We start from the raw sequence: 20,493 nt of genomic DNA, 5'->3' as shown, positions 1-20,493 counted from the left end.
TGAACTTCTCTTCGTTAGCTACTGGAACGATGGGTTGAATAATAAATATCATTCTTCCACTTCAGCTTGCAAGAACTTGGGATCGAAGGCCGAACAGATGTCTGAAAAGAAGAAACATGTCGTCGAGGACATACCGAATAAAAAAGAGCCGTTTGTTTGTGAGATGCCGGAGGAACAGGCCAAGAACACCGCAGATGCCATTCGGTCGACCAAGTCAGAGCTGGAAACCGCGCCTGTCGGTGGGGCGACGGACGCAAAGAACACTGAAATCGATGTCTTGGACGTGGTATTCAGCATGGCAGAGAAGACTGTGGACAATATCATCGACGACACAAGTGCAGCTGTGGACACAACGCTGAGAGAAGCGGAAAACTTTGTGGATGATAAGACAGAACAGTTGGGGCAAGTGGTGATTGAGACGATACAGAATGTGGCCGAGACCAAAGACCAGGCGTTGGCATCCGTCCGCGGCAAGGCGAAGGGCGTCCTCAAATGTAAGTACAACTTTCTGTATAGGATGAATATTTAGAATCATTCCTGAACTTCTCTTCGTTAGCTACTGGCACGGTGGGTTGAATAATAAATATCATTCTTCCACTTCAGCTTGCAAGAAATTGTTTAAAAAGAAGAAACATTTCGTTGAGGACATAGCGAACCAAAAAAAGCAGTTGGCGAGTGAGACGCCGGAGGAACAGGCCAAGAACATTGAAATCGACGTCTTGGGCGAGGTATTAAGCAAGGTAGAGAAGACTGTGGACAATATCATCGACGACACAAGTGCAGCTGTGGACACAACGCTGAGAGAAGCGGAAAACTTCGTGGATGATAAGACAGAACAGTTGGGGCAAGTGGTGATTGAGACGATACAGAATGTGGCCGAGACCAAAGACCAGGCGTTGGCATCCGTCCGCGGCAAGGCGAAGGGCGTCCTCAATTGTAAGTACAATTTTCTATGTCGGAAAGATATTTAGAATCATTACCGAACTTCTCTTCGTTAGCTACTGGAACGATGGGTTGAATAATAAATATCATTCTTCCACTTCAGCTTGCAAGAAATTGTTTAAAAAGAAGAAACATTTCGTTGAGGACATAGCGAACCAAAAAAAGCAGTTGGCGAGTGAGATGCCGGAGGAACTGGTCAAGAACACCGCAGATGCAATTCGGTCAACCAAGTCAGAGCTGGAAACCGCGCCTGTCGGTGAGGGGGCGGACGCCAAGAACACTGAAATCGACGTCTTGGACGTGGTATTAAACAAGGTAGAGAAGACTATGGATAATATCATCGACAACACAAGTGCAGCTGTGGACAACACGCTTAAAGAAGCGGAAAACTTCGTGGATGAAAAGACAGAGCAGGTGGGGCAAGCGCTGATGGAGACGATGCAGAATGTGGCAGAGACCAACGACCAGGCATTGGCAGTCGTACGCGGCAAGGCGAAGGGCGTCCTCAATTGTAAGTACAATTTTCTGTATAGAAAAAATATTTAGAATTGTTCCTGAACTTCTCTTCGTTAGCTACTGGAACGATGGGTTGAATAATAAATATCATTCTTCCACTTCAGCTTGCAAGAAATTGTTTAAAAAGAAGAAACATGTCGTCGAGAACATATCGAATAAAAAAAATGAGTTGGCGAGTGAGATGCCGGAGGAACTGGTCAAGAACACCGCAGATGCAATTCGGTCAACCAAGTCAGAGCTGGAAACCGCGCCTGTCGGTGAGGGGGCGGACGCCAAGAACACTGAAATCGACGTCTTGGACGTGGTATTAAACAAGGTAGAGAAGACTATGGATAATATCATCGACAACACAAGTGCAGCTGTGGACAACACGCTTAAAGAAGCGGAAAACTTCGTGGATGAAAAGACAGAGCAGGTGGGGCAAGCGCTGATGGAGACGATGCAGAATGTGGCAGAGACCAACGACCAGGCATTGGCAGTCGTACGCGGCAAGGCGAAGGGCGTCCTCAATTGTAAGTACAATTTTCTGTATAGAAAAAATATTTAGAATTGTTCCTGAACTTCTCTTCGTTAGCTACTGGAACGATGGGTTGAATAATAAATATCATTCTTCCACTTCAGCTTGCAAGAAATTGTTTAAAAAGAAGAAACATGTCGTCGAGAACATATCGAATAAAAAAAATGAGTTGGCGAGTGAGATGCCGGAGGAACTGGTCAAGAACACCGCAGATGCCATTCGGTCAACCAAGTCAGAGCTGGAAACCGCGCCTGTCGGTGAGGGGGCGGACGCCAAGAACACTGAAATCGACGTCTTGGATGTGGTATTAAACAAGGTAGAGAAGACTATGGATAATATCATCGACAACACAAGTGCAGCTGTGGACAACACGCTTAAAGAAGCGGAAAACTTCGTGGATGAAAAGACAGAGCAGGTGGGGCAAGCGCTGATGGAGACGATACAGACTGTGGCAGAGACCAAAGACCAGGCATTGGCAGCCGTCCGCGGCAAGGCGAAGGGTGTCCTCAATTGTAAGTACAATTTTCTGTATAGAAAAAATATTTAGAATTGTTCCTGAACTTCTCTTCGTTTGCTACTGGAACGGTGGTTAACACATGAAACTACGTTCAATGCAAGGTTGTGTAATGTGGATATAGTCGATGGTTATGAACGGTGAGTCCGTGTTTGGAATTTGGCGTTTGTAGCCGATGTGAATTCATTACTCTGACAATCACCAGAAGTGACAGGAAAGCCAAAGAATGGGTCTGGAGAGGCGGCAGTTGGGCCAAATTACGACTCCTGCTTGAATTCAAGAGTAAAGATGTAACGATTAATCCAGTCCACAGCCTGCTATCTCACCTAAGAACCAATTTAATATGATTTTCGATCCATGTTTCGGTCGTTCTAATTGATTCTTGACTTCAAGCCCTTCAGTCAACATTTTGTAGACATTCCTTATCTCTACCATTCATGCTATGTGCTCCATCCATCTCATCTTCATCTGATTTCATCCTTATAAAATGTGGTGAACAGCAGACCTACAATTTATGAATCTGCTCATTATGTGATAGGGTATTTTATATTTTAATAACACTTATAGTAACAACGTATGTGTTTAAAACATTGCCATTTTCATTTTGTCTTGTTTTAGTTTAACTTCAGGACATGTTTTGCCTAGCCACAAATGTGAGCATCAAAGTTTCTGCTTCCTCCTGCCTTTCTGCTTGTTTTTCATGTGCTCAGTGGTACAACGGAAGACATCTTCGCAGAAGCAAGTTCTCCATCATGAAACACATCACACGGTCAGAGGAACATAAGCTGCTATTCCAATGTGCTTTCATAGCTGTCTTATATATGTAAAAACCTATTTTCAGTCTACATAGGAGACAACAGATAGTATTCTAGAGTGTGCTAACAAAGCAAGTCATACGTGGAAACTCTACGCAGTGTATGATTAACCATGACCAAGGATCAAATTAAAAGGAACGCATGAAATGAGGGATAATTAAGGCAATATTAACTACAAATAAAACATAAATATAAAAGGAGAAATATGGACCCTTGAAATGGGTTTCTGGTATATCATAGTTTCAGAAATAATTTATATATGAAATTTCCACTGATTTTATCTATAAGATATGCACAAAATGTTATAATTATTTTGTTATTTTCTATATACGTCTTGTCTAACATCCATTACATATCAGTTATCTGTTGAGTGACTTGTTACAAGGCAAAAGTCTATTAGCCGTGCTATCCTGACTCTCGTGTAGTTAATCACAATAAACATTGTACTTATAAATATTAAAAACTTGTTAAGTGAAAGAATTGTGAATTTAGCTGTTGCCTCATTTACAATTCCTTCTGATGTACATAAAATACGTTAAGTGCAAATGCTACAAATACATAATAAAGGTTTGTTAAATATATTGCAGAAGCTATTTTTGCCTCAATATGTGTATCATTTTAGAAATATTTAAATGCTTCACTCTAGGAGAACCCTTAATCATACAGAATCAATTGATTTGGAAACAAAACTCCTATACTGGCACCAAAGTTTTCTTTTTTAACTTGCAGAACACTATGTTATAGCGTTTTTTCATATTATCGTAAACTTGTTAAAATGGCTATTAAATAAGAATTTTGCCTTGGTGTCGCTCTCTTATCACGGTTGCGTTCTTGTCAACAGAAATCATTCTTCTTGTCAGGAGTCGTACCCTGATTTCAGACCTTTGTTTCCGTAATCTCCTCTTCGAGGCAAAAATCTCTGATCCTGGCGCAGTTGTTTTATCTCGTTTAGTTTCGTAGTTAAAGGAACCGCCCTTGAAGGAAATGGAACTCAGGACACTTTTCCCAGAGTTCCGACCTTCATATGTTCTATCATCTGTCTTAAGGAATAATTACGCCAGGTTTCTTCTTCGCGAGCCACAAGCGAACAAGTAAAGAAATGTCAACCCTCAATTTCGAGTTTACACATGACCAGTAGATTGTGAGGTATTTACTAAGGGGAAATACGACAGTTTCTTACAAATTCATCTTCTGGGTCTCAGACAGTCTTCGGGCTTGTGACCTTAGTCAGTCAAATAATTCCCCCCCCCCCAAAACAGAATTTGCCTTAGCGCCATTCTTCCCTAATGCTTGCTATCCGAACAACAGAAAACATCTTTGCCGGGGTTCGAACGAAGGAAACATTTTCTTTGGCCCAGCGCCCGGGCCCCTCAAAAATCATCTTTAAAATTAATTAAGTACACTGAAAACGGGAGTTATTTTTAAATAAGGGAAATTAGAATTGTAGTTTTCTTCACGTCTCTTCCGATTATTTTCAAATGTGTTCTCTTCTTATAGGGGAAGTAAAAGTAAAGTAAAGTTTGTCCCACTATACGCCATGTAGGCGTTTGGGGTGAGTGGAGGTATAGCTCCTCTCTTCCTTGACCGCGGCACTAGATGGGGGTGAGTGGTCAGCATCACGCTTATAGGGGAAGTACTTAGTATTAATTATTGACTTCTTACATTTATGATCGAATGTAACCAAATTATAAGTTAGATTAATTCTCTTTATATTTTCTCAACTACCAACAATGTGTAAATATGGACCGACAATGGTAAGCTTTTATGTTAATACCTGCGTCTACAACAATGTAAAAAAATGTATTCGGATTTCCAACCCACACCTGCAACAATGTTGGTTGAGCATCCCATAAGGCTCTTTATTCATTTCTTATACATGCAGTATAATTGCCTGAATAAACCGTGTTGCACTCGATTCCTTTACTAATTGTTACGTCACAGTTTTCGACGGCATTGTTGTATTGCCGTCCGCTTTCGTCAGTGTGGAAAGAACTGAGCTGTGAATCGCTTGTAGAAGAAGTGTGTCGTAGACTAGATAATTTTGTGCTGTTAAAAACTTTTTAGAATATCACAAGTACTTTTCTTATATAAGAGTTATTAAGAAATCTGTGATACTATCCTCCAGTCTTTCCAGCGGACATCGTGGTATCTTACCATTGAACAAATTTGAGGTAAGGGATTCCTATTTATTATTATAATTGTTCATGACATTTACGTGTTTTCATCTACATTTATGAACTCTTGTAAAAGAATTAGGCTTGTCGTCTTTCTAACACAATTTCAGGCAATATTAGGTTGGCTTCTGTTTGTTCACGGCATCATAGATAGTAAAATAATATTCCAGTAGGCAATTAACATTTTACACTTTTAAAGGAATAAAACGTGTTTAGTAGCCCAGAATCTTAATAAAAATATATGGATGCTAAGAAGTGGGGTATATATTCTAACACTTCACATCTCTTGATACATCGACATTATTAAAGCGTTTTAGGGAACTGTGAGAAATTTTTATTTGGGTTTTATGACGAATTATTATTTATTATTATTATCGACGAATCTCCCTCTTACTATCTCTCTACAACAGCAGATTAAATCCGGGGAATACTTGAGTGCAAATCTTTTGTCCTCCGGTCTCATACCAAAAGAAAATTAAGATTAAAATGAACCAAAGCGTAACTTTGCCAGTTGTGGCGTATGAGTGCAAAACGTGGTCTTTCACAATGAGGGAGGAACATAGACTGAGGGCTTTGAGAACAGAGTGTTGAGGACGATATTTGGACCCAAAACGGGGGTGGGACAGATAACAGAGAAAAGTGCATGACGAGCTCCACGGCCTGTTTTCCTCACCCGATGTTGTCATGGTGAGGTGGGCAGAGGAGGGGTGGAGGCCTGAAGGGAGGAGACCTCTGGGAAGACCTCGGCGTAGGTGGGAGGATAATATTAAGATGAACCTTAGGGAGATGGGACTCGATAGAGCGAACTGGATGCAACTGGCTCAGGATAGACCCCGGAGGCGGGCGCTTTTTGAACACGAACCTTCCGGTTCAGTAAAGAAAGTGGGCTACTTTTTGACAAGCCGAGTCCCACTCGACTTTTCATAGAATATCTTGATCTTTCCAGTGTGTGAGTAGCGTGATGTAGGCTGGATCTACGCATGCGGTAGAACAACGAACAGCTTTTGTGACTGTTCCCAACTGTAATTCTCGCGTTCATTTGATAAATTTAAATTACATTTTGTGCTTTTAGTGTATATAAAAGTCCTTAATCATGTAAGCTCTTAAGAACTTTTAGTTCTACAGAGCGAGAGAGAGAAGAACTAGAAAATTTTATGGTTATGAAAAGGCATAACTTCTTTTTCCAAAATTTATTTGTTAACTGCCTGGTCCTGCATCAAAGGTCACATAATTTCTGTGGCATACTTTTGTCGTATTTTTTTAAAATCGATTCACCAGAGTAGAAGCATCTAAGACTTTACAGATTACATTGATATTTTATACTTACTGTCTACGTAGTTTGCTTACAAGAAGATTTAACCTGATGTTATTAATGAAAAACTTAATGACATAATATTTCCTATATCAGCCACATTTTCAGGGAGAGTAAGTCAAGAAGTGTGGGATGGGCGGGGCATGTGGAGTGCACCGGGTATTTTTGGAAAGCCTGGGGAGAAGAAGAGCCGGGATAGCTCAGTCGGTACAGTGACTAGCTACGGGCTGGGAGATCGGGGTTCGATCTCCAACGAGCGCAGAGGATTTTTCCTCCAGCCTCTGTGGCCCACCCAGCCTCCTGTCTAATGGGTACGGGGTCCTTTCCCAGGGATAAAGCACGGCCGGGGCGTGATGCTGATCACTCACCCCCATCTAGTGCCGAGGTCTACATAGGCATATAGCGGGACACTTTACTTTACTTTACTTACTGGGGAGAAGAAACCGCTGGGGAGACCTAGATGTAGATGGAAGAATAATCTCAGACGGGATCTATGGGCGATAAGAGTTGAAGGAGACTGAATTTTGTTGGCCCAGGGCAGGGTCCGGTGGAGGGCTTTAGTTAGTTCGGTGTTGAAACCTCGTGTTCCCTAAGCCGTCTAAGTGGTTAGTTTGTTAGTTATATGTCGCATTTAGAGCTTTGTCATTTTGTATTGAATCTCAACAGGCATTTCTATAACAAAGAAACAAACTGAGTCCATGGAGCCCAAGTCGAGCTTGAGAATCTAACAGTAGCCTAGGTAATCAAATGCCTCGCCCTTTATGAAACAATAACAAGTTCTATAAAGCTCCATATTACGCAATTTTCACCCTTCCCTTGTCAGTAACTCTCTCGCAGGCCCAGATATTATTCTCAGTACCGTGTTCCATCTCAGTTTATGTGCACACGCGTCAGTATGAGGAAAAACCTGTAACAGCGATGGACTGTCTTTTCAGGAGATGGAGTTAAACCTAAGTAGCAGCCTTTTTCACGACGGTTCGAAGTGCACCGAAGCATCGGTCCCTCTGAACGATCTGAGAGAGAAAAACCACGTCTGTGACACGGTGTTGAGGTTGGAGGATGGAGGCGTCTTTCCAGTCCACAGAATGGTTCTCTCGATGCGTAGTGAATATTTCAGGTTTGTTTATGTACTGACTTGGTTGATTAACATGTGAAATAAGGACACAATAGACGTCAATTCGTATGTGAAATGTTATACCCCCTTTGTTGCAGGAACCTGTATTCTTATATTGCCAATTGTCTTTTGTTATTAAATTTCATGGAAGCGAGGAAGAAGACTAATGTCTTCTGGACGTTGCGGCGTAGAAACTGAGTGGTATTTTAGGCCTTATTACTGTCTTCTTTTCTTGATGATGGAGGCAGTAAGCACCTCTGAAACGTCCGATAATTTCTACGAGAAAACACGTCGCCACTTCCCTGAAGACGTACATGGCCTTTTGTACTAATTTTTAAGTGCGAGTGTACCAAGGTGACAGTCAATCGATCTGAAAGTAGAATTACAATCCATTTCCAAATCGTCTTGATTTTAATAAATAAAGACGACCGAAAATGTCCGGAAGGAAGTTGGTAATGCACCTTTGTCACGCCAGTGTCCGGAACATTGAAAGTTGCTGTGCGTTGCTCTGCCTGAAATATAAGAAACTGTAACAAAGAACTTCACAAGAAATGTTTCATTGTGAGGAGAGGATCATTCGAGAATTTGTGCATACGTTAATCTACTTGCGTTATAAATAAGGATTCGTTGCTTTCTTGAAACGATAAATGAATTAGACCTTTGAAACATTGTTTCTGTTTTCCAACAGAAAATTCTCACGTCATGCAACAAGCTGTGCCCCTCTTTCAGTTTTCCGACAATCAGATCTTTCTCTTTGTCTTGCAATGTAAAGCCTTTACTTTGTAATAGGAAATTGTTTGCTTGTTGGAGATCACTTTTTAAAAGCCGCGTAGAAACATCGGCTTTTCATTTAAGTTTATTGTCGGGAAAATGTTTTGACAGAACAAATCGATTTCATATTACGAACTGATTAATCAGTGGAATGTACAGCCTGCGATGTATGTTGAAACAATTGTGTTAATTTGTGGCTTGGCTTCAAAATTTCTGCAGTAGTTGTTATAACCTCAGATATCTCTCATCCACCACATTGACAAAAGGATACTTTTATTTGGCTACGTGAGTTATAAAAACTTAAAGTTTATGAGCATAATTTGTAATTTTCTGCTCGCCGTTTCTCGAAATCGGTCTGAATTAACGACTGCTTCTTGACGTTTCAGGGCCCTCTTCACGACAACACTGCACACCAGTGAGGAGACTGATTTTCTCCTCCGCGGAATCAGCTCAGACATGATGACTCAGATACTGGATTATGTTTATTTGCGGGAGGTGGTCATCAACTCCGACAACGCATGTGAGCTGCTCGTGGCGGCCGATTACTTGTGTATTCCGGACCTTCCTAAACTCTGCTGCGACTTCCTCAAGGACGCGACAGACGTCGACAACTGTATCCGCATCATGCGTTTAGAAAGGTAAATTAATGTTCATTTGTCATTCGCTGAGACGCCAGCATTCGTCGCAGGATCGAGGCAGCTTTACCCAACAGAGCAGCCGAGTGCCGGGTCGGAGTTTAAAACCTGTGACTGAGGACTGGGCAAATTATAATTCGTTGTAGGTCAGGGCTGTTTGCAGGTTATAATTAATGTGCCTGTAATATAAATGTTTTGATTTAACTGCGTATGTATTGGTCGTCATTAAGACCAGCAGATGACTAATTTCACCACGTAGAACGTTAATCACGAAATATTGTAGGGTCATAATTAAATCTGTCTTCCTCTCGAATTCCTTTTCTTCTTTATTTCTTTCTTTCTTTCTCTGCGGCATTCCTTGCTTCCTACATAATCCTCCCAATATCAATGTCAACATTCAGCCCCACATCTTTCTGCATACAGCAAAACCTCTGTTAACCGACCCTCGATTATCCGATTCTCTCATTAAGCGACCGAATTTCAACCAGATCGGTTGTGATCGGTTTCTACCGGCTGAAGTGTGTAAATCGATGTCCACGCGACACAGTTCCTTGATCTAACCCCACATCCAGATTTTGCTGATTATTATGAACAGTTCAGGACATTTAGGGAATTGGTTATTATCGGGCAAAGATAAAAAACAAACTCCTGGTTCCCGTAGAAGGTGAACTCTTACTCCTTCTTGTTCAGGACAACGTAGCAAGCGAATCAACTGACATCGGCAGAATCACACCAGAACCTCCACTTCATGTGATGGCCAGAATGACTGATAAGTTCACTATTTTAATATAGAGACTTCCTCGAACAGCGCTCACGAGTGATTCTTTTGCCGTTGGGTTGTGCATGCAAAACGCCCGCATCATCCGCCGACGAGGAAAACCTGTATTGAACTTATTTGTTCTTATTCATGACCATGTTCTCCTTTCCCTCGGTCGTCCGACTTGTAGGCTTATCCGACCCGTGGTCACCTCCACGTAGTCCGGTTAAACGAGGTTTCACTGAATTAACACACACAGTTAACACAACATCCTTTCGCCAATGTTAATGCCTGAATTCTAAATTCTAAGCTTGTCATCTCACTGCCTTCTTCACTTGCGTACGCCAAGCCCTTGTTTCAACCTATAACTTTATCACGAGGACGAGCGGGCATTGCCTGGGAACCTTCATGGACAAAAACCTTCTATTTTGTCCCGGTTACACGGAGCGTCTCTCACAGTTGCCTCTCCACTTGTCTGCTCTCAGTCTCAAAGGGCTAAGGTAAAAACTGGAGGTGAAATACTGTGGTGTGCAAATGCTTGAGAATCCAGTTCTTGCTTCAGTGGTTCATTGTGTCAGAGAACGAACGAGTTGGATTCTGAGTCGGCTTTTGCCCACGCTGTCGCAGGTTTCACTTCTGCGCCGAACTTGCGACTCAAGCTCGTCGCTTCGTTCTGCGTCACTTCGTGGAAGTGTCTCAGCAGAGCGAGGAAGTGCTAGAACTGGCTGTAGAGGAGCTGAAAGAGATAATCGGGTCAGAGGAACTGAACGTGAAGGACGAGAAAGTTGTGTGGGAGTGCATTCTCCGGTGGATCAACCACGACCCGGACAACAGGAAACGCCACATCGTAGGCCTTTTAAAGGGCGTCAGACTGGGACTACTTGACGCAAAGTTTTTCAAGGAGAAGGTCAGTATGCCTGTGAAATCGTGGATGTTTATGGGAATGGAAACCCGCTTTTTCAATTGTATTTTCACACGTGTTCGTAAGTAATTAATGCAAATCGTGAGCCATTTACGTCACTACGTGTAAGCCCGTCTCTCTGTCCGCAGATCCAGCTCGACACCGTCTAAACGGATGTTCATTAGATTTAATACTGATGAGCTTTAACAGAATCTGTTGACATATTCCAATTCTGGTTAAAATCTTACAATAACAACGTGAAAATTACACTATGATTTCAATGATTTATTCCGCGCAAAATTTGCTGCGAAAAAATTCCCAGATTATCTTAGTTTCCATGGTTACAAAAACTACCTGTGGAATGGCGCTAGTATTCTAACACGCTCGCATGTGTGGGTGTGGGTGTATGTTCAAAACAAATATTCGATTCGTCCTTTTGTGCAGAGATGTGGTTGGAGTTAATAATCGTCTTTATTCATCGTCTGTACGAGGTGCGATCGGAAAGTTTCAAGACTGCGCCTATAAAAACCCGTACACTTATCTCAGGTATTAAATTCATCCATCACCCTCGAAGTAGTTCCCCTGGGAGTGAACACAACGATCCCAGCGCCGCTGCCAAGCCTGGAAGCATCCCTGGAAATCTTTCTTTGTCAGCCTGTCAAGCACCATCTGCGATTCTGCCTGAATCTCTTCTATCGTCTCAAATCTCCTTCCCTTTAGCTGAATTTTCATCTTTGGGAAGAGGAAGAAGTCACACGGCGAATAAGGAGGGTGCGGGATGACGGCCATGGTGTTTGAGGCCAAAAACTTTGAGGGCGGTGTGCGCTGGCGCGTTGTCATGATGCGTCGCATGTGGAGTTCTTCCTTTAGAATCAGCTGACAGGTCCCATAGTCTATCCAAACAATGTCGCACAAGTCCTTGATGGTACGACGTCGATCTTCGTGAATGGCCTGCCGAATCTTCGTAACATTTTCGGGCGTTGTGCTCGAAGATGGTCGTCCAGAACGCTCGTCATCATCATCGACAGAGGTTCGGCCATTTTTAAAACGTGAATGCCACACAAAAGTTTGTGCACGACCCATTGCGGACACCCCAAATGCTTGCTTTAGCATTTCATAGGTTTCCGTAGCCGTTTTGGCGAGTCTTTGGCAAAATTTGATTTGTTCATGAAAATCCGCCATTCTGAAATCGCAGGAGGGTCGGTGTAATGCACTACCAAAACGCCCGTAACTAAGAAACAAATGCTAATTCGATGATGCCGGCTGGCACACTGATTCACTATGAATGTAGGCCGCACCCCCTAGCGGCAGAAGCCCGTACTACATCCGGTTCGCCCTCTATTGACACAGTCTTGAAACTTTCCGATCGCACCTCGTACGTGTCTGTTAGTCCGTCCGTCCGTCCGTCCGTCTGTCTGCGCGCCAATCTTTTATTACAGTCACAGAGTTTATTAAGATCCATTACGTGTTTCAGTTCAACTACAGCATCCCACTGTTAACAACATTCAAACGTTCACTCTGCTTGATTAGTAAAATCATCCAGCAGATAACTCACGTCTTCTGGCTCAGATCCTACTGCCATACGAAACGTATCTCAGCTGCTATAATAATTTCACGCATCTCCGGCGATGTACATAGTCAACCCGAGGTCACTTCAGCATGATAATCCTCAGGTGATTGACTACATAGGGACAACAGACATCCGAAAATTGCATCAAGAAAGCTTCGTTCTACCTCCAAGAGTAAATTACTCTAAGGGCTTCAAACTCATAGACAGCTTGAACATTCCAATATTTCAACAGTCGTCTCACGAAGCAGCCATGAAACTTAAGATATTATTTCTTCCATTTCAATACGTGCTTTAACAAGAGAGAAAAAAAGTTTCTACTCTATGTCAAATGTCCTGTGATTTCAGCTACTTTCCTCTTACGAATACGTGTGAAACAATTGCACGGATCCATGAAAATGTTACCTGCTTCAAATGTCTTTATAATTTAGCATTCATATCTACTAGTTTCGAACACTTAAAGAAAACCACCTGATGATGACCAATTAAGGTCGAAACATGCAATGGATCTTAATAGACATGGAGCCCATAATCACACGCTGTTGTGTTGACGGACCTTCAACCCAACCATCAACATGCAGCAGGTTGCCTCCCTTGAAACTCGAAGCAACTATTTGTCATAATGTTTTTCGATGCTACGTAATTATGACGATTAATTAAAGTTATCGATTCAAAAAGAATGTGGTGTTCGCAGCGTGCGTCTCGCACTAGAGAGACGAGAAATAGTTTACAATTTTGAAGGTAACTCAAAATGCAACCATTATTGAACTATTTAATTTTGTCGAAACATTTCTCGATATAACTTTGCTTTGCTCTCCACATCCTGTGCATTTGTGAAGAGCGTCGTTACATAAACCAAAAACATGTTAACCTGTATATTCCATATCTGTTTCGGTTAGTCTCCAAACAAATTATGTGTGAATTTCTTGTCTCCTCTGCAATGAAACGTGCTATGATTCAAGGCTTCCCTTCCTTAAAGTTTATAAGGTCCACAATGAACTGTTCAACAGGTATCAAATCACCCTTACGTGATGGAAAATGAGGGGTGCAGACCATTGATCTCGGAGACGCTCGCGTTTCTTCACGACTCAGAAATGATGACAAAGAAAAAAGACAAGGAATTCGTGACACCAAGATTTGCCTACCCACGAATCCCACAGGACATTCTTTTTGCTATTGGTGGGTTTCACCACGGAATCCCGTCAGATGTGATCGAAGCGTACGACGTACGAGCAAACCGGTGGAGTGTGGTGAGTTGAACGCATTTCTACTCTTACCGTGACCTGTTAAATGACGTCTCCGAGAAAAAACTAATTTTCCTACGTTTTGCTTATTTTTACCAAGTAATTGTTTATTTGGGTTTAATAACAATCACCTCTTTGCATCTTTATTTCGTGTTCGTTTATTTTCATTGCAGTGAACCCTTTTTTAAGAGAAGCTTCAAATACATAAATAAATAAATTAAATGCTGAATCTCATGTAAAATGTAAATTCTAATAGGAATCCACGAAGAATATGAAGTTTTCCTTAAATACCATTTACAATAAGCGTCCTACGTCATCTGTCATGGTAACCTGTCTGCTGATTTTAGACATGAAACGAAATCATCTTTGATCGTCAGTGTGGATTTCAATGCAATAAATGAGGTACTGATCATTGTTGATGTTGGCCATCTGCGTGGTAACGCCTCGTGAATTAGGAGGCACACTGTTTGGGGTGGGGTGGGGGACATACCGCCTCCAGCTTTGCGTCGATAAAACCCAAAACACCAACATCTGTCTCTACCATCGTACGAACCTGATATGTCAGCTGTTGATCAGAAATTAATTCTACATTTGTCTGTCCAACTTGAAGAGGGCACTGGTAATGTTGTTCGTGTTTCCTCAGTCTCTCTTAATTCCACGATTGCTCCAAGTTAATTTCTCATGGTCTTTGTCGAGTGCCACCCACCACGGTGTAGCAATTTCTGTCAACTGTCGGGGGTTGCACCTCTGCTCCGGTGGTTGGTCGCTTGGACTCTAATGTATGGACTTCACATCAGTAGACCAAATGAGGCAAAGTAACAAGAAGCCATAACCTGTCGTTCTTGCAGGTGGAGGGGTTCGACTCGATCGGTCGGCGAGCCCACCATGGCACGGCAGTAGTCGGTTTCGACATTTACGTCATCGGTGGTGAAGAAGGCTCTAAAGGTTTAAGATCATGTCTCTGTTTCAACGCTGTTACGAAGACATGCCGCGAGGTGGCGCCTATGCATGAATGCAGGTAAGATGCAGCTTGGTAACTAAGGAACTCCATGGCACAGAGTCCTTCTTCAAAAGCTGATCGTCGCTCTGTTAGTCAAGATATAAATGTGGGCAGGGGATGTAAAATTGTACCACTCACATACAGGAGCATCGTGCAAAGTGTGAATAGGTAGAAGGACATTTGTGACAATGTTGGTTTTAAGAATACGTTATGCTTTTAATTCATCTGAATTATTATTTAAGAATGACGATCAAAAAATTGTGGTCTGCGAGAGGAAATGTATATCCATCAGAAATAAATGAGCATAGTAGAGCGTGTACTCTTATCGTTTCAGATGCTATTTAAGTGTGGCAGTTCTGCGAGGTTCAGTGTACGCCATGGGCGGTCACGATAGCCATAGTTATCACAGAACGGCTGAAAGATACGACTGCGAGACGAACCAGTGGTCATTGATCGCTCCCATGAACACTGAGCGAAACTATGAAAGTGCGGCTGTTTTGAATGGTAAGTAAATGCTGTGAAACAGAAATGTATGAATTAGTGCAGAAGGCGAGGCGTCTGTCTGTCTGTCCGCGTGTAACAACGTAAGAACTGTTGAAGTAATCGCAGGATTTGAGGTTCTGACGGTAGCGAGTAAGAAGATGGCTGACGTTTGGCTTCTCCCGACGTTTCAGACGAACTTTTTGCCTTCGTCATCAAGTCATTCCTCTTCGCTCTTGAACTTAGTTTCCCTCACTCCATTGTCCCATATTGTTTTATTATCACTTACTTTTATACGTAATTTCAAAGATTGCGATTGCTTGAAGTTCTGAGCGTGTGATGGTTTCCTCTGCTCTTTTAAGCTGTCCCTGTGCATCATCTTCTACAGTTTTAGTGTACACTAGGAGCGAATGCAAACAACCATCAAACTATCAAACTGGCTCTCATATAATACAGATGTATAATGTTTTTGACACAGTTAATAATCTCATGTAAATAGCACATTATATTATAAATGTTAAGCACCGCTTGGCAGCTCGTACCGTACATCTCTGGTACTAAATTTCATAAAATTCGTTTCACAGAAGATGTAGCTTACCATCGTTTCCATCATGCACTAATTTAAGCACTTTATACTGTTTATACTATATTTAATCAGTTTATTTTCATCCATTATACTCGTTTTCTTTGACACGAATATTATTAACAAATACACGAATTTAAATCCGGATTGTCCCATGTTTGTGCTCTGCATGACCCGATATAAAGCCTCTGCCTACACCAAATATGTGTACAGTTCGTGTCATAGAGCTAATTTGTTTTTCAGACAAAATATACATCGCTGGTGGATTTCATCATTCCAATTATCTAAACTCGGTGGAAGTTTATGACCCGGACACCGACCAGTGGACGTTCGTTGCGCCAATGCTTTGTCGACGTACGTTTTTTTCTTGCGTCGCGTTCCACGGCTGTCTGTACGCCATAGGTGAGAACTCTGATGCTCCTCTATCCTTCGTACAGAAATTGTTATTGTGAAATGTTTTCTTTGAGAGACTGAGATTTTATGAACAGCATTTTCTCCTGTCACTACAGAGTTAATTTGTCAATATTTTTAACCCCGATTCGTGGTTTCGATTACATTCTCCAGAAAGACCACTAACTAACAACGCATAATCTCTTGTGGCATCTGAACTAACGTATGCCCCATTTGTCAGACAGTCCCAGTTTTAAAGGTAAATATTTTGTTCTTGTAGCAAGGAAATTTCACTTTGTCGTGCTGTTATACCCGAAAAGCCGGTGGTTTAAAGCAGTCTCTTCGCATTCAATTGTTTGAGCAATGCCGTTTTGAACAGTGCATCTTGTGTTGTTGTTGTTGTTGTTCAACAATATTTTCGCACGCAGTTGTATGAAGCAGTGAACAGATGTCAGGCGCAATTTCCTGATGCCACAAGTACGAAAGGAATATTGCAGCTATTCGATCCTCAATTTCGTTCCTGGTACTAATATTAACACTGCAAAAGGGAATCAGTTTTCTTCGTTGTATTTCATTCATTCGTTCCGTTTACGGAATTACAAATTTTAAGAGCATAAAGTCCTTTGGGTAAGACGGACGGAGTGTGAAGCATTGAAGATACGAGAAATACATAGACCATATCTAGAAAGTTATAATTGGTAATCTTGAAGGTAACATAACACATGTGATACATAGGCGTAGAAGGAAGGATAATATTAAAATGTTTTATAGAACTAGAGTATGTGGGAAGGGTTCAACTACCGACTTTTGTGAATAAGGTAATGACTCTTACGGTTCCATAAAGGCTAAATATTTCGTGGCCAGGTGACAGAGTAATAAATGTCAAGTTGGTTCTAACTGAATGGGGTTAGAATAAGTTTCGTTTGGCAGCTTTTTTTTTTATATACTGTGACCTATTACGGAATGTGTGTGTGTGGGCAGGAGGACGCAACAGGATATCATCCAAGCTCAGTACCGAAAAGTACGACCCTGCAGAAGACACGTGGACCGTGATCCCTGGCATGAACTTCCATTCATATAAACTCAACGCAGAAGTGATCGACGACACGATCTTCGTCATCGGTGGATATTATGACGAGCAACACTACCTCTCCCGCTTTGCATGTTTCAATGACAAGGGAAATCGATGGTTTGTTAGTTTCTTTGTTTGATTGTTCAGGGCTGTATAATCACAAACTGTTACTTTCGAAAAGCACTTGGAGGTGAACCAGTTCCGGTCGATATAACCGCGATCTTGCGGATGGTGTACCGTGTAGTGTCGTAGAAAATGACCGACGTTTCGGAGGTTCTTACAGCTTACTCAGGGCCTTGAATACAACGCGAAAAATGGGTGAGAGAAAGGGGGTAGAAAGAAAGCAGACAGGGCGATGTTGCGGTGAAGCTGAATCGTTAAAACAGAGGGCGAATGACTAGGTAATGCTAATCAGACGTAAGCTGTAACTGCGTTAATAAGAAGCTCTTTGACCAAGTTTCTTTGATCGGGGTACTCTCTTGGGCAGGAAGTTTCTGGCGTTCAGCTCATCAGCATCGCCATAATCTTCGGCTTTCATCAAAGTGTTAACGACACCTATCAGTCTCATGTTCAGGTTTTTGATGGATGGTTATTTGGAAAAGGCTGGCTCTTGGCGTGTTTGACCACGCATCTGTTGACTGAGTGAGTAAGCAGCTCTAAAACATCCCAGAACAAAGTTTTCTTCATACTCGAATGTGCAAGAGCCAGAAATCGCACTGAAATTAATTTGGTTTAGGTTACTGTCTGTTTTATATCCAGCAGAACTTCTCCAGAACTACTTTTGGTGGGACAAAAAGATTTTTGAAAATATATTGCTAAAAGAGGGATATACTGTCATGGGCGCATGTCTCAAACAAAATACGCTTATCTCTCCAAAGAAAGTGTGTGATTAAATTTATTATTCTGACCGAAGGTAATGGCTTGATGAAGTACACCAAACATATGTACCGCTGAACGTCATTTGACAGCGTTTTAAAATATTCATAACCTCTCCCTCCATTTTGATGTAATAAAATGTATTGTGTTATAATAGCACGTAGGCCGGTGTTCTATGCGTATATGAGTAAAACAGAGATCACGAAGAAACTATTCTGAAATATGGTGTGAGAATCGTGCTCTGAAGTCCCATTGGGGGAATTTTTGTTAAGGTTGTCTGGAAACAAAATACAAGCAACGACATTTCGGTTTAAGCTTGTGCCCTTAGCTTCAAGCAGTTTTCCATTCTACGCAAAGACAGAGCCAGCCCATCAGACATAGATAATTCTTTTAGTATACTTATTCTGCACCGAAATCTCTGATGCTTTAGAACCACAAAGAAAAAGTTTATATATTTTTAAGAAAATGGATAACTTCTTTACATAAATGAACTGACACTCAAATTATTTTTCTATTAATTATTAAATACATTATTTGTGGTAGAAGACGCATTCCTTTCGTGAGTTACATCATCTCATTTTGAGCTACACATTTTCTGTAACTGTGTTTGAGAAATGTGAAAAATATTGTCTTGAGTGTAGATAATACTTATGGATGACACAAAAGGGTTTGTTTTCACTTTTAATATTTCAAATTGCAGGTACCTGGATGTAGACATGAATGTTTATAGATCCCAGATGTCGACTTGTGTCATCGAGAACCTGCCGAACGCAAGCGATTACTCCTACAAACACAGAGACAAATTAATGGAGGAGAAACGTAAAAAAATGTTGGATTGTGAATGTAACCGTCCTCCCACACAAACTTGTCCTTCTACTGATGTAGCCACGAGTTCAAACCCAGTAGCTTGGCCGGCGCTGGATCGGTTAAAACATTTCGCACTTCGGTGCGAGGAATGGGTTAAAGGTGCAATTGGTATGGTTTAAATCAATCAATTTATTTACGAATTGAAAGACACTGATGCAAAAGACACAATTTGGTTACAAATTATATAAACAATTTTTTTTTTTTAATTTTTGAAAAATTATAGGGGCCGCCACTGCAAGTGACCCTATCATAAATACTTATTGTCAGGTTGGGTTAGGTTAGGTTGTTCTTTGCCTGTTTAAAATAACTTTGTCTACGATTGCCGACGTGTCACATTACCGGGATGTTTTCTTAAGGCAACCGTCATTTCACATCCGGAAAAAATTAAGTTTTCGCCTCGTAAACAGCTTTTACGAATGCGAAAGCTTTGTGAATGTCATGTCGTCGCTAGATGGAAAGTCTGGAAGAAAGATGTATAAAGTGAAGTTTTCGCGGCGACCGAAATTGATAAAAGACTCTCGGGCAACAAGCCACGTCTGGTGGGTGAATGAACCATTTCTTCCTCCAACGTTACGAGAGCCATCTCTGCTCTCATCCTCAGGGTAGCTGCGAAACGATAGTGATCCTATGTAGCGCGCTCGCCGATGGGAACTGGCAGAAAGATGTTCAAGCGACTGAGTGTCGCCACTCCATATCAATTCAATAAATTAACAAAGCCAAAATTAATAAAATCAATAAATTTGGATTAAATAAGGCATATCAAATATTATGCATCGTGTCCCATAATTATCTTTACAATTTTAACACTTAATAAAAATAATATGAGATATCACAACGTGTTTTTTTGCATATGAAAGAGTAAGTCAGGAAGAATGCGATGGGCAGGGCATGTAGCGCGCATGGATGGGGCAAGAGGTATTGGTTGGGAAGCTTGAGGGGAAGAGACTGCTGGGGAGACCTAGACGTAGATGGGAGGATAATCTCAGGCGGGATCTATGGGAGATAGGAGTTGAAAGAATCTGGATTTTGTTGGCCCAGGTCAGGGTCCGATGGAGGGCTTTGGTTAATTCGGTGATGAACCTTCGGATTTCCTAAGCTATCTAGTTCGTCTGTTTTTTCGTTAGCAATATTATAGTAGAGACTAAAGTAATAGTTACAAATATAGTGACGTAACTAGAAATTTCAACACCGCTTATATCAGAGTCCGCCATTAAACACGATTCTATAACAGTTGCTGTCGTCTCATCATCTCAACCCATCGTAAAGTTATTCTGCGTCTTGGTCTTCCCTGTAAATATTTTCAAAACTCTAACTAATGAAAGAAATATCACAATACAATGTTTCCCATTAAATTACCCGGTCATTAACGCAACCTTTATGTAATCGACAGAAAGATGAAGGAGGTATAAGTTTCAGATTTAAGCTGTTCCTCTCCCCCCCCCCCCC

At 41.5% G+C, this 20,493-nt stretch overlaps 2 protein-coding genes across 3 annotated transcripts; both read left to right on the top strand.

The window, feature by feature from the left end:
- The first annotated feature begins 71 nt into the window (after positions 1 to 71).
- On the top strand, positions 72 to 3,885 carry LOC110832046 (uncharacterized). 2 transcript variants are annotated; one of them, XM_087344353.1, is made up of 6 exons: positions 72 to 494; positions 604 to 936; positions 1,046 to 1,453; positions 1,563 to 1,970; positions 2,080 to 2,487; positions 3,200 to 3,885. In XM_087344353.1, the coding sequence occupies exons 1-6, from the start codon at positions 98 to 100 to the stop codon at positions 3,271 to 3,273; spliced, it is 2,028 nt and encodes a 675-aa protein (XP_087200479.1). In that variant the 5' UTR covers positions 72 to 97; the 3' UTR covers positions 3,274 to 3,885. The 2 variants fall into 2 exon arrangements, with proteins under 2 accessions (XP_087200479.1, XP_087200480.1); XM_087344354.1 differs by having other exon boundaries at positions 3,108 to 3,885.
- Positions 3,886 to 5,299: 1,414 nt separating this feature from the next.
- LOC110829719 (kelch-like protein 10) lies at positions 5,300 to 20,486 on the top strand. Its single transcript, XM_087344355.1, has 10 exons — positions 5,300 to 5,475; positions 7,726 to 7,907; positions 9,062 to 9,313; positions 10,695 to 10,974; positions 13,546 to 13,785; positions 14,628 to 14,797; positions 15,114 to 15,283; positions 16,086 to 16,244; positions 17,214 to 17,421; positions 18,881 to 20,486. The coding sequence occupies exons 2-10, from the start codon at positions 7,729 to 7,731 to the stop codon at positions 19,164 to 19,166; spliced, it is 1,944 nt and encodes a 647-aa protein (XP_087200481.1). The 5' UTR covers positions 5,300 to 5,475; positions 7,726 to 7,728; the 3' UTR covers positions 19,167 to 20,486.
- The last annotated feature ends 7 nt before the right edge of the window (positions 20,487 to 20,493 follow it).

The sequence above is a fragment of the Zootermopsis nevadensis genome, unplaced genomic scaffold (genome assembly GCF_977971745.1).
Source record: "Zootermopsis nevadensis isolate Lab colony 2312 unplaced genomic scaffold, Znev_1.0 Znev_ptg000007l, whole genome shotgun sequence".
Classification (NCBI taxonomy): domain Eukaryota; kingdom Metazoa; phylum Arthropoda; class Insecta; order Blattodea; family Termopsidae; genus Zootermopsis; species Zootermopsis nevadensis.
Note: the sequence above shows the minus strand (reverse complement) of the source record. Positions and strands in the feature narration are given on the sequence as shown.

Coding starts and splice junctions, on each gene's coding strand:
- LOC110832046 (XM_087344353.1), top strand. CDS start 98: ATGTCTGAAAAGAAGAAACATGTCGTCGAGGACATACCGAATAAAAAA. Junction 495..603: donor GGCGAAGGGCGTCCTCAAAT/GTAAGTACAACT, acceptor CTTCCACTTCAG/CTTGCAAGAAATTGTTTAAA. Junction 937..1,045: donor GGCGAAGGGCGTCCTCAATT/GTAAGTACAATT, acceptor CTTCCACTTCAG/CTTGCAAGAAATTGTTTAAA.
- LOC110829719 (XM_087344355.1), top strand. CDS start 7,729: ATGGAGTTAAACCTAAGTAGCAGCCTTTTTCACGACGGTTCGAAGTGC. Junction 9,314..10,694: donor CGCATCATGCGTTTAGAAAG/GTAAATTAATGT, acceptor ACGCTGTCGCAG/GTTTCACTTCTGCGCCGAAC. Junction 13,786..14,627: donor GAGCAAACCGGTGGAGTGTG/GTGAGTTGAACG, acceptor TCGTTCTTGCAG/GTGGAGGGGTTCGACTCGAT.